Consider the following 13,189-nt stretch of genomic DNA (forward strand, 5'->3'; position numbering starts at 1 on the left):
TGGGAACCAACTTTACAAAACTCGAATTCTCGGCTGCCAGCAGAGCCGTGAGACGCCATCTTACTCCACCGAGGGGATTGTCATCATGCGCACTCGCCATCCCATTTGGTGTGTAGATCTTCTCTGGTCATCTGAACTCGGCTTGGTTGCTGTTCTGGTGTTTCCGGTTTTCATTGTGGTGTGCGTATGGCTTACACAATCGAGTATGAGTAGAAGAATTGGAGAGTGGAGAGAGGGAAGTCAAGAGAGGATTCATGTCTGACAGAGCTGCAGCATCTTCTAAAAGAGAAGATGGGTCCTCGCCCAATACGGCCCGTTCGACGGTTACCCGGAGGGACAGGGCGTCAATATTCTCATATTCCTGTCGGTCGCCCGCAACATAGAGAACCTCAAGGCCGGCCTGGACATCACATTTACGAGCCAACCAAGGAAGAACTTGATGCCATCTCGGCTGAGTGCGAGGCCCCGGACCGGAACCGCGAGGCCCAACGTCTCCCGTACGAGCGCAACATATTTGGCGTCAACCAGCTCTACCCCAGCCTGGCTCGCGAGACCTCGGCTGGGATTCTGGGCATCATCGCCCGAGCGGACCAGACACAAGGAGATGCGGATGGTACAGAGGGCGATGTCGAGCAGAAGCCCAAGAAGGTTCCCATCTACCTCGAGCTGGGCTTCGGGTACGATACCCTTTTCTGCGAGTGGGCATACATCATTCACCTTGACAAGGAAGTGTTGGAGGTGTATGGCGGCGGCGGCGAGCGCAAGCATGAGGGTCACAGGCTCAAGAACGTTGGAGACGATGAGGCCCCTGTGCCCGCGATCGTGCCCTCGTTCGATTCCCCGAGCTGTACCTGATGAGGACCGACAGTGAGTTCTTGGACAAGATCCAGCAGGCCTGTGACAAGAGAATCGAGGACGACGAGACAGAAGACGAGGATACCCTCGACTTGTCGAGAGAACCGGATGAGGAAGACGGAGGACTCGAGGATGATGAAAAAGACAACGACGAGACCAGGGATGATGATGCACAGCGCAGCGCAAAGGGCTGCCCCTAACCAGCCCTTAGGGAAGGGAGCAGACTACGGGGGCTTATAGTGTTCCGCCATTAAGTCCTCCAACGTTACTCCCGTAGTTTGGCTTGTCTTACCGTCCTTTTCATGTCAATGGGACACACCAGGGTTTGCAGCGAACAAGTACGTCGACCGCCCGATTTGTTAGAAGGGGTAGTCGAGAGGATGACTTTTCCATACATTATTCTGGGCAGCACTAACAGCTTGGATGGAGCGGTAGTTACCTGCAAGCATTCTGCCCCGAGTGTATCCGTACCTTACGCTGTGAGCGCAGAACGCCAGATCACCCTCCACATATTTTAGATGCAACATCAATTTTTCTAAATCATAGTTGTAAAGAAGCCGAAAAACTAGTGCACGCAATCCTAGGCCACACCATACATGCACAGAGGGCACCTATAGTTTTATAATATAACAAGCCTATAGAATTTGAATCCGTTGTCCAAATATCAATTCGAGTAAAGCGTACTAATATCCTGATAAAAAGGCGATTTCCAGTAAGCGCTTGGCAAGTGCATGCTCAAAGCTGATGTTACATCCATCTTGGTTGAGGGGTTGATCTGGAGTTCTGCGCTCACAGCGGAGCAAAAGAAGGGGTGCTGCTATTTCCTTTCCAGAAGTCGAGCCTCAAGAGACTTTGGATCCCACCCAAACTGACCTCATCCGGATTCTCAGCATTGCATACCAGACGTTCAGGGGCGTTGCCCTGGTGATCGACCCACACAAGCTTTACTCTTCCGTCTTCGCCTTGCTTGGCATCGGTTTTGGTGGAAATCAGATCCAGCCTCATCTACCAAGCTTCGCTTGGCATTCAAAAAGTGATATTCTCATCTCCTTCGCCGCAATTCAGGGTGCATCTCTGGATGCCGGGCATCGAGCACACATTGCAGGGAACCAGATTTGCCGAGCAGCGGCAGAAGCACCCCAGAAGCTTGATTGCGTGAGCAATTTGGATGAATGTCCAATGAGTATGTGCCCGAATCCTTATCCCCTCACCGTGACCTGGACGGCACGCACATTGGAAATGGTTGACCCCGGGCTGCCTTGATCCCGCTGTCCACCACTCCCATCTGCATAAGCTGAATGCCGACCAGGCCTGCCGTGCCTGAAGGTCCGCGAACCAGGTTCTTTTGGGCAACTGGGGACTTCGGACGCAATATCTGGACGTCTGCTTGTTCGCCATCGCGTTGCTCGCCGCCAATTTAGCCTGCCGAGACTCCGAGAGCAGGCCTTCGATCCGCTGCAAGGGACGCCCCACTAGTCTTCAACCATCTACCCGACGAGTATCCGCACCTGAGAACCTCACAAGCATAGAGCAGACGCAGAGACTCCGAAGTATCATAGATCTGGTGAAGCGCCGCGGTCTGGTCTGACCTTTATGGGAGTCATCAGCGGCCGGGGCAACGGTTTGCGCCATGTGGACGAGGTGGTTACGGTGGGCGGGTTCATCTCCGTCCCCTGGTCTTGCTTGCTCTATGCCGATACCCGTCAGAGGGGCTTTATATGACATACAAAAGTGTTCCCAGTCCGTGCCGATCGCCAGTTTGTTTGGCCGCATGGTTGGCTTTCGTCGTTTGTCTTTGCTGGCTCGAGTGATACAGACTGAAATCCGTCTCGCTGCCCGGTCGGTTCGTTTACAACCTGAACACCTTGGTTGTGCTACCCAGCAATCCACCATCTGATCTGCTTGACTTCGTGTGATCCCTGACCAGCGCTGCGGTTCTCGCCTCTTCGATGTCTCACAAATAGGAATATTTCGGGTTTGCGCCTCGTGGGCCCTTAGTGGAAGCACCAGCCCTGATAATGCAGCTATCCGGCTTCGCCGGACATGAAAGAAGCTCGTTTCTGTAACGGAGTACCATCACGAAGCCGCTGTCACTCGTTACACATTTCGTATCTGCCGGAGACAGTTACTGAAAACCGGCCGTTCGGAACGGCCATCTTTGCGCAGAATTTTGTCTGAGTCGAGTTGGAAAAGCAATCCGAGATCCCAACATAGAGTCAGGACGGAAGCAGCAACACTTCCGGTTAACCCCACAAACAACGAAGCGACTTCAAAACACGTCCCGGATTTGCCCATCAGTCGACTTCGGCAGAGTCCAGAGCCATACACAACTTTGAGCTGAGGGGCAGAATACTGTGGGATTTGATATCGGCTGAGACCGTCGCATTGAAATCTCAACCTGGCAATCACGAAATCCATTCTCTGCGCTAAACCGACGGCGGTCAGTCTCCGGCAACAGGCAGGAAGGAGGCCAGACTCGAGGTATTCCCGTCCAAACCTGGGTCTGAAACGGCGATCTCAGGAAATGCCCGGCACATTTTTCACATCATGGGATCTGTGGCAGCAGATGACCTTCGTAAGCGCTCCTCATTCGGGAGTCAAGGTGCTTGAGGCTGACAACTGCTCCCTAGGTCCTCGCCATGGGGATCGTGGCCGTCTTCTGTGCAGGTTTGGGCAAGCTGTGGTGGAACAACCAACTGATGAAGAAGCAAGAAATACTGGACGAAGAAAAGCGGGCGCGCATGGAGGAAATGCGGAAGACGGGACTTCCCATCAAGCGAGCCAACCCGGTCCCGTTCGGCGTTCGGGCCATCCAGAGCGGCATCGAGATTGACGGGATATGGATTTCCAGGCCGGCATCGCTTAACGAGCTTTCCTCGATAACGCTCGCCGGCCGAGACTCGGATTCGCAGAAGAAGGGGCGAGACTGCTCGGGAGACGAGCGGTCCGTAATCGTGACTACCTCGACCCTAAACCACGCGGGCCCCAGGCAAAGTCCATCCGCCGCCTCCATCTTCCAGAAGCTGAACGACACCGACTCGATGGAGAGCAGCCAATCGTCCGCCCCGCCCGTATCGCAGTTCGCCTCCCGAAAAACCAAGCGGCACCCTTCCCGGCAACTGACCGGCACCCTGAACGAAGACACCCTCCGAAGACTAGAGGGCCAATCTCCGACGAAGCCGCTCTACGAGACCTACGTCCCGACCTCTTCCTTCACGACCCGCCGCTCACACCCACGCCCACCGCGGCATCTCAGCCAACAGAGCTCGGCGTCCTCGTCGGCCGAGTCGGTCGACTCGCAGCCGCGCTCTGAGGCGAACAAGAGCGCAAGCGGCCGGAGCTACACATCGTCGTCGCACAGCTCGAAGCTGTACATGGCCACCGCTGCCGCTACCGTTGGGAGCTTGCAGGCGTACGCATACGTGGCGCCGTCGTCGACAGCACGGACCGAGGCACTACAAAATGCCGCGGCGCTGCGGCGCTGGGCTGAGAAGGAAAGGGACAGGGACAAGGATGAGGACCAGAACGGCCATGACCCCTTAGAGACGTCGCCACCGCGGGGGTTTTTTGTGTTTTCTCAGCCTGAGATGGTAGCGATGGCGGCGCCAGAACCAACGTTTGGCCCGGGGGATCTGCACCTTAACACGAGCTCGAGGAGGGTCAATGATGGGTTTGAGGTGTTGCCTGCGGGGACCTTCGGATCGTCCGGGTTGGTAGAAGGGGTAAGGGAGGGTGAACGAGGCGTTGGGCGCGGGTCGAGGTCCGGGAAGAAGTTGCGGAAGTCTGGTGGTCGGTTTGAGCAGCAGGGGGGAAGGTAGTGTTAGGGACTTGGAAAGAACAGAGGGTAGCTTCCCCATTTGGATTCGTCTGAGTAGGATAGTGTGGATCGAAGCTTTGTATAATGTGGCTGAATGTAGGGGATGTGGTTATGCATTGTTGTTGATTTTAACATGATTTCCTGAAGTTTGTTGTGACCTTCTCCATGGCAGCTGGACAATATAATCCAGCCCTGGTTCGTTTGTTAGCGTGACACACGGCGGAATCTGGACTGAAACGGAAAGAAGGAAATAAAAAGTAGAATATAAAGAAAGAAGACATGAGGAATGATAATAGGAAAATGAGAAATGAGGATAGAAGCAGTAAGTGAGTCTGAATAAGATCAGATAAATAAAGACATAGAAGAAAGAAGATAGAAGACAAGAAGTCGAAGGGAAAATATGATAAAAGTGTAAATGCGCACATTCAGCGCTCACAGGAAAAACCCAGGCTGACTTGTACAAAAGGCAACTGCTACCGACGCGATCAGAAGTTTCAAATGTCAAGTTTGCTTGTTCAGTCTTCATGGTGGTGATGGGTCGAAGACCCCAAGCACCGAAAGTGGGCCCTCATGGTCACGGGAGAGCGCGTTAAGACTCGCCCCACTTGACGCGGTCGGTGCCTGGCCGAAATGCTTCTGTCAACAGACCAACCGTCACAGTGTTTCCTACAAATCTCACGTTTCTCTCAGCGTCCGTCAAACACAGTAAAAGCAACGTACACTCCCGCATATTCGTAACTACAATTACGATGTCTGCAAACGACGAGTACGATGATACAGCCAATACCGAGGACGTCGGGCAGACAGGCCCTGGAGCTCCGACGCCACTCTCCGCGTTGGAGGTGAGTTCTGACTCTCGTGCACCAGATTCCCTGGGATGACTGGTTGCATGTTTTGCTAAGAGTTTTGATTCCAAGGGTATTGGCGGTCTTACAAAAGGCGACATCCAAAAAGTTGTTGAGGCAGGCTACAACACAGTCGAGTCGGTCGCCTACACTCCACAGAGGATGCTCGAACAGGTCAAGGGCATTTCAGCAAACAAAGCACTCAAACTCCTTGCCGAGGCCTCCAAACTTGTCCCCATGGGCTTCACAACGGCTACCGAGATGCATCAGCGTCGCAGTGAGCTGATATCTATCACCACGGGCTCGAAGCAACTCGACACCCTCCTCGCTGGCGGCATCGAGACCGGGAGTGTGACCGAGCTCTTTGGCGAGTTCAGGACAGGAAAGTCGCAGATTTGCCACACATTGGCCGTCACTTGCCAACTCCCTTTTGACATGGGCGGCGGAGAAGGGAAGTGTCTGTACATCGACACCGAGGGCACATTCCGCCCTGTTCGACTGCTCGCCGTGGCCAATCGCTATGGACTCTCCGGCGAAGAAGTCCTCGACAACGTCGCATACGCACGGGCTTACAACTCGGACCATCAGCTCCAGCTGCTCAATCAAGCGGCGGCCATGATGTGTGAGACCCGGTTCAGTCTTCTGATTGTCGACTCGGCCACTGCGCTGTACCGAACAGACTTTTTGGGGCGTGGTGAGCTGAACTCGAGGCAGATGCACTTGGCCAAGTTTCTCCGTACGTTACAACGTCTCGCTGACGAGTTCGGCATTGCCGTCGTCATCACCAACCAGGTGGTGGCCCAGGTCGATGGCGGCCCGTCCGCCATGTTCAATCCCGACCCCAAGAAACCAATCGGCGGCAACATCATGGCTCACTCTACCACAACCAGAATCAGCCTGAAGAAAGGTCGAGGCGAGACCCGTATCGCAAAGATTTACGACAGCCCTTGCTTGCCGGAGAGCGATGCTATGTTTGCAATCAGGGAGGACGGTATTGGCGACCCGAGTCCAAAGGATCTGGAGAAGGAGTAGATGACGGCCTTTCTTTTTCCTTCGAAGAGCGGGCGTAAATTTGCTGGCCATGATTGTCACGATGCATAGGACGTGGTTCCTGGGGTTAGGAAGCTGTGACACAGCGTGCGAGGAGTTCTTGTTGGCTTGGGAGTTGCTGGGTATCATGCATGAAGTACTGGCGTTTATGGCAGTGGCTTTCAATGGCAAAATGTATTCAATATAGATATCTTAGCTTCCTGCTATTTGTAGGTAATCATAACTCGGACCCTGACAAAAACTCATCAAGGCCAATGTTGCATGGAAGCTGAGAAGCCTACTAAGGCTTCCGTACCGTACGACTTGAAAGCGAAGCAACCCTACTTTGTAAGAGCATGTGGACCCACTTCGCTGCCACGACTGCATGAGCCCCACTTGAGCTCCTGTAGTGCAGCGGTGTTCGAAACCCCAGCTTTCCGCCAAGCTGCCTCTGCAACAAAGCGGCTAGAATTCTGCCCCATGAGCTCCAGTTCGCGTCTTCAACTCGAACAAGGCGCGACAGCAACCTCAAATCGGTCAATTGTCGCCCACATATGATACATGGGGCAAGATGGTGTCCAGAGACTTCGGAATTCTCTACAAGGAGACGCGACTGAATTTGGAGCCCGCGTCCCCTTCGTCAACCGTACACATCCGGGTCGCACCCCAAGGCGCCTACGGACGATCAGCCTCAAGCCGGAGCGGCACCTCGGCCGACGACGAAAAGGGTTACCGGTCCAGGAATCTCGCGACAGCATCCTCTATATACTACAGGAAACACCACTCCTCACCACGAGGGTTTCTGTGGCGCGTCTTGGATAGCGGCACCGTTCTCAGCCTTCGCGTTGCCGATGTCTGCAAACAAGAGAATGCCGCCGAGGCGCCGCTAATCCTGAACTTGAGATTCCCGACTGCCCTTCGAACATCTTGCATTGGCTTCACTGATCCCGAGGAATACGATGCGCTTTGCGTCTTTGCCGTCGACCATTCTAACCAGCTATGGTCGATCACGTTGCGGCCAGACCACTTCCGGAAGAGGACGGCGATCGATGGTGGGCTCGGCGACGCTTGCAAGTCACACTCACCTCCTGGCTTCGGGTTCAAACATCCGCACCGCTTGGCAGTGGTCAGCCCGAATCAACTAATCATCACAATGCACGATGGCGGCATTCTGAAGTTCGACAGGAACGAAAGTCATGAGTGTAAGTCCCGAAACGGATTTGCAGCCAAGGATTGAGCCACTAATTCACATCTCATGGCATAGCGAATGGAGGGTCGTGGAAGGAAACCATCTACAATGTTGCGGGCTGGAGCCAGAGCCTCCGAGGATTGGTCCCGTTCCAGCGGAATCCGACCATCAGATACGACAAGGTCAATATGGAGTTGACGGCAGCCGCTTCGACAGCAGTCACGACCATGGGCCATTCCGACACGGCTTTCCTGTTCACCATCTGCTTAGATCACCGGATGAGGGTCTGGGATGTGCGGACAGGGCAGATTTTATACACTGGTGACATCTTGAACACGAGCCGCGATCCGCAGGAAGTCGGCAAATGGACTGTTGACCCTTCCCAAGGTAACCTCATCCGGATATTGGACAACAGCTGCGGCCAATGCTCGGTGGTGACGTACTCCGGCGTTGGAGCTGGCGAGTTTAAATTCTGGAAGGTGAAGGCGAACGATCAGGGGTCGATTCACGTTGCGGATTGCTTTCCAGACGCTCACTTGGTGCCACCGAGCCCGACTTCACTCGATGTGTGGAATCTTGCTGATTTCGCCGTGGCTCAACAACCCGACGGACCCGAGCTATGGACGATGTGGAAGAACAACACCAGCTACCGCGTGCACAGGTTACAAGTTCAGCCTCGGAACACCAAAGACCCATTTGGCGACGGTTGGAAGGCGGTACACATCGCAAACACGGTACCGCCCGTGCGGGCGTCAGGGCCCTGGAATCCGACAGACTCGACCGAAAAGTGGCTCGACCTCATCTTCTTCCCAGGCCGCTTCTCCAAGTCCACTCTCGAGACAGCCCTGGCAATGTACGAGAAAGGCTTGGGTACCTACAAGGAGGCACCGTCAAAAGCTGGCCGGAGTATCGCAGAATCCATCTGCTCGGTGCTCGGATCCACCACGACGCTCGACAGGACTTCTGCAGGTGGTGCGGATTACGACCAGTTCAGAAACACGAGCGAGACACAGTGGATGCGCTTTTGGCGTCTCCTGCTTGAGCTCGACAAGCAAAGGGGTGAAGCGCTATCCTTAGTCTTCGACCCTGTGGAGGGCATGATCTGGGTTGCCTGCGCTGACTTGATTGCTGCTGTCAGGCAGTGCAGCGACCTGGACGGCCTGTACCACAATCTTCTCTCTCCGGAGAAGAATAACGAAGACGTCGCCGCCTTGATATCTGCGGGACTGACCTTTGTGGACAGTTTCTCGGACAGCATGTACCAGCTGAGTAGAGCTGCCTTGAGAGCCGAGCTATACGAAGATTCGGCCAGGTCCGACAGCGAGCGCATGCAACTGTTTTTGGATCGCGCGGGATTCTGGCCCTCAATCACGGATGAAGACTGCGCCCAGGTGATCGACACTCTTGGCCAAAACTACCAGATGGTGACTGCGAGGCTCTACGACGACCTGTTCGATCTCATCACAGCAACTAGCGAGGCCAATTCGCAAGAGCTGCGGGAACCCTTTACTGGATTCGGACGCAAGCTTGTTGTCCGCGCCGTCCAGGAGACGACCGAGCTTCACTGGCAGATTCTCTTCAGCCAACTCATTCTTCTCGTTCACATGGAGTTTGACATTGAGAGCGAGGATGCCCCATCCCTTCACTCGCGCTTCGAAGTCGGTTCAGTGTACCGGCGATTGATCGATGCGCTTCGGAGGCTGGAACATCTGAGGTGGATGGCGAAGACTGAGCTGAGCTGTTCGTCAAAATCCGGCGGATCGGGCTCCTCTTCCCCCTCTTTGATCAAGCGCAGCCAGGATGAAAATAACACCAAGACTGCTTTGGAAGGGCTGACCGGTCATCTGTTCGGTCTCCCAGAGAGCAACAATATGCCCCTGCTTTCTAGCATCACAGACCTGGTGCTAGACCTTTGTGCTCCCAGCAGCACTACTGTGCTCTACACCTGGCTCATCCAGTGCTGGCTCCTTAAACAGGATCGGCCCGACCTTGCGCTGGAGCTCCATTCGTTCGCCGACCAAGATCCCTTCTCAATCTACATTCAGGGCCGCGTCTTTTTTGCGCTCAGAGACCACGACACTGCGTCCTTCTACTTCAGGAGGGCGGCGATTGGGTTGAGCATCTCGATTAAGCACCTAGACCGGCACAGCGCAGGGCTCCTCGACGACACGGAATGGAACCTCCTTAACAGCGGGCTTCCAAACTACTATGCCCACATTGTCGGCCTGTACGACAGGCAAAAGGCCTACTCGTACGTCATGGAGTTCTCCCGCCTCGCCCTCCAGTTCGTCCAGCAGGGCGACGGCGAGGTCGCGGGTAACAAGACGGAGATGCTCAGCCGTCTGTTCACGGCCGCCGCCGCCACCTCGCACTTTGAAGAAGCCCACTCGGCGCTCCTCGCCATGGACGACGAAGCCATGCAAAAGTCGTACCTGCGTAAGCTCGTCGAGAAGATGTGCGAGACGGGCCAGAGCTCTGAGCTCATCCGGCTGCCCTTCTCGGGCCTCCAGACGAAAGTCGACGACATACTCGTCGACAAGTGCCGGGCCACGAGGGACGTGCTCAACGGCGTGCCGTACCATCAGATCTTGTACGCCTGGCGCATCAGCCACAACGACTACCGCGGCGCCGCGGCCATCCTGCTCGATCGCCTGCAGAAACTGCGGCGGGCGGGCGAAGGGGATAGGCTCGGCGGCGGCGCCGGCAGCGCCGAGGACGCGTTAGACACGCAGGTCACGAGGCAGTACCTGCTCCTGATCAATGCGCTGAGCTGTGTCGCGCCGGAGGAGGCGTACATACTCGAAGATGTGATCCCGGGCGAAGAAGACGGCCAGAGGCAAACTGTGGGGTATGATGAAGATCATGATGAGGATGAATTGGAGAGCCAGCTTGACGATCTTGCGAAGAAGCTCGATGCTGAGGCTGCCAAGGAAGGCGGTGGGGAGGAATTGGCGTCGGAGGAGGACGCGGCGCTCGCCGAGAAGATCAAGAGGTTCTCGATGCGGAACGGGCAGGAGCTGCCGCCGAGGCAATTGCTTATGCTGGCGGACCTCCGGAAGCAGTACCAGCAGGAGTTGGACAGGATCGTGGCGATCCAGAACAACCAGTTTGGATTTACCGCCGAGGATGATTTGATGGATTTAGCGTGAGGGTATCGGCCGAGGCGAGACGGGCCCGGTGGATGAACGGGCTGGAGCAAAGGGTAGTAAGGTTTTGTAATGAGTTTAATGTAGGCGTTAGCGTCCTGGAAAAAGGATACCTTTGTATGATGGATATGGCCTGGCGTGACGAACGGGAATTGCTTGGTTGCTCGAAACGGGAATCATAGAACCAGCTCTGGTGCGTCTGAGCGTGGGAGCAGAATAACCGAGTTTCCAAATCACTTGGATATCTGCATCAACGCCATGCCTATGCTGAAGTATTAGTTCCCCGCTCGTACGTACAAAGTCGCTTCGTCATTCTTTATCCCTACTACATCCCCAACTTAGACGCGGACCTCAAATCATGCCGGAACAGCCGCTACCTGCTTGCTATCCCTATCCGGGGGTAGCGTTCCCGTGAGCGCTTCCTGCCCTTGCCCGTTGGCCAGTTCAGGTGCTTGCCGGTAGAGGATGATCTCTGACTGCTTGAAATACCTCCGTGCATCTGAAACGAACGGACATGTCAGAGTGGAAATCGGCAGGCGAGGAAGAGTGAGGATTAGAAAGATGAATCCTACCTTCGTCGATCAATACCAGGCTGAGATAGTATCTTGTTGAGAATTTCTTGTTGACGTCCCGAAAGGTTGGCGTCAGGTCGAAGCCGCCCAGGAACAGCCGGATGGGTATGGTCTCTCCCCTTGAGGGCGAGCCGTCCATGATCTGTAGAGTCGCAAGTCAGCCGTTGCGGTTCCCTAGCAGATAATCTCTAACCGATGCAAGCGTACCTCAAACCGCACCAATGTCTCGCTCTCATTGTACTGATTGGGAGCCGCGCCCGTGGTCTCGCGCCGGATGATGCTCAGCTCCATGTGCTTGATCTTGAGGCGCACCAGCAAGAAGTATATGCGGCCGACGATGACGTCCTTGAGGTGGTACTTGCTCTTGCTGTACTCAAACTCGATGTGCAGGCAGTCCTCGATGCCGACGTCCATCTTGATGCTGCTGTTCATCTCGGGCGGGATCCGGTAGCTGTAGACCCAGATGTCCTTCTCGCGGATCACGTCGGCCATGCGGCGCGACACGGTCACGCGCACGAAGTAGCGTAGCTTCACGTTGATGCCGTTGTACGACTCGTACTGCTTCTCGACGTTCTTGAAGTTGAAGTCAAATGTCTGTGGGTGCTGCAGCTCGCCTGGTGCGGCAAGCTCTTGGACGAGCGAGAGGAACTCATAGTGGTTGCCCCGGTCGAAGAACATTTCTGCGGGTTGGGGACGCTGTCAGACTTCGCCGCGCAATCTGTGTCGTTCTACCTTGGATTGAGGAGAGTGTACCTATTGTGCCGATGAACTGCACCTTGATGCCCGTATGTTCTAACCGTTTGCCATCCTTTGGCCTGACGGTGACGGCGCCTTTGACCGACTCGCCATCCATATACAATGGCGCCTTCTCCCGGCGGTTCTTGTCGAGCTTGACATCCACCATTGATCGCTCGTCGGCATCGTCGAGCACAATGTCAATGTCGACCGGGGTCGCGAAGAAGTACGACATGGTGGCGGTTGTAGTCCTAAGAGAGCAGCTTCGAGGTTTGGATGCGCGGTGGGTCTTATCACATGCGCGTTGACAGCGAGTCTTCAATTGACGGGCCAAGTAAGGGAGCAATGTTGTCCGGTAGTCTTGGGTGTATCTAGCAGCGCGCGGAACCCGGTTGATGTTCGATATTCAGCCAGAGAAGTGGTGATGGGCGGTACATGCTCGGTCCCGGTCAGTTACGGATGGAGCCTGTAGGTGCCGCGACGGCCTTGCGGCCAGCCAGCGAGTGGGGCCGGATCTTGGCATAGATTCGGGGTCCTTGTCCCATGCGTCACCTCCTCCTGGAATATAACTGCGCAAGGGTACCTATTCCGTGAAATAGCGTTGTTCAACTTTCATCCATAGTGAGATGGTAGCTGGGTACTCTCAATAGCAGACTTCTCAGCACTGCTCCCAGCGCTTGATGTGCACTCGTGAGCGTTCCCTCTTGCCGAGGCACGGAGTACAGACGACTCAACAGCAGACTGAAGCTCCAATGGCCAATCAAGAGCAGTCGAGCTCAGTGGTATCGACGACCAGCGAATTGCGGTGACGATTAGTTAGAGTCGAAGAAATTGTCATGCTTGCTGCTTTTTTATTGAAACAGGAAACGTGTATGAACTGGTCAAGCTGGACTGCAGTGGTTTGTGCAAGGTCAAGCACGACAGATAACTGTCTGTAGATTAGGAAGCATTAGAATGTAACTTGGGCAGGAATATGCCTCGGTAATAGACACTCTCATCCA

General features: G+C 55.0%; 4 protein-coding genes across 4 annotated transcripts; 3 read left to right on the top strand and 1 right to left on the bottom strand.

The window, feature by feature from the left end:
* Window positions 1–6: 6 nt before the first annotated feature.
* Window positions 7–1,006, top strand: N657DRAFT_18319 (uncharacterized protein). Its single transcript, XM_062786133.1, has 2 exons — window positions 7–108; window positions 205–1,006. Exon 2 carries the CDS (start codon window positions 292–294, stop codon window positions 853–855), a length of 564 nt encoding a protein of 187 aa, XP_062652133.1. The 5' UTR covers window positions 7–108; window positions 205–291; the 3' UTR covers window positions 856–1,006.
* Window positions 1,007–3,597: 2,591 nt separating this feature from the next.
* On the top strand, window positions 3,598–4,767 carry N657DRAFT_638819 (uncharacterized protein). Its single transcript, XM_062791658.1, has one exon. The coding sequence runs from the start codon at window positions 3,606–3,608 to the stop codon at window positions 4,671–4,673; it is 1,068 nt and encodes a 355-aa protein (XP_062652134.1). The 5' UTR covers window positions 3,598–3,605; the 3' UTR covers window positions 4,674–4,767.
* A 2,222-nt stretch (window positions 4,768–6,989) lies between these two features.
* Window positions 6,990–11,063, top strand: N657DRAFT_607667 (uncharacterized protein). Its single transcript, XM_062790250.1, has 2 exons — window positions 6,990–7,748; window positions 7,811–11,063. Exons 1-2 carry the CDS (start codon window positions 7,118–7,120, stop codon window positions 10,882–10,884), a joined length of 3,705 nt encoding a protein of 1,234 aa, XP_062652135.1. The 5' UTR covers window positions 6,990–7,117; the 3' UTR covers window positions 10,885–11,063.
* Window positions 11,064–11,237: 174 nt separating this feature from the next.
* N657DRAFT_685920 (vacuolar protein sorting-associated protein 26) lies at window positions 11,238–12,423 on the bottom strand (the record flags this gene model as incomplete). Its single annotated transcript, XM_062796805.1, has 4 exons — window positions 11,238–11,380; window positions 11,454–11,595; window positions 11,661–12,133; window positions 12,207–12,423. The coding sequence occupies 4 exons, from the start codon at window positions 12,421–12,423 to the stop codon at window positions 11,238–11,240; spliced, it is 975 nt and encodes a 324-aa protein (XP_062652136.1).
* Window positions 12,424–13,189: the final 766 nt, after the last annotated feature.

The sequence above is a fragment of the Parathielavia appendiculata genome (assembly GCF_033297405.1).
Source record: "Parathielavia appendiculata strain CBS 731.68 unplaced genomic scaffold N657scaffold_1, whole genome shotgun sequence".
Classification (NCBI taxonomy): domain Eukaryota; kingdom Fungi; phylum Ascomycota; class Sordariomycetes; order Sordariales; family Chaetomiaceae; genus Parathielavia; species Parathielavia appendiculata.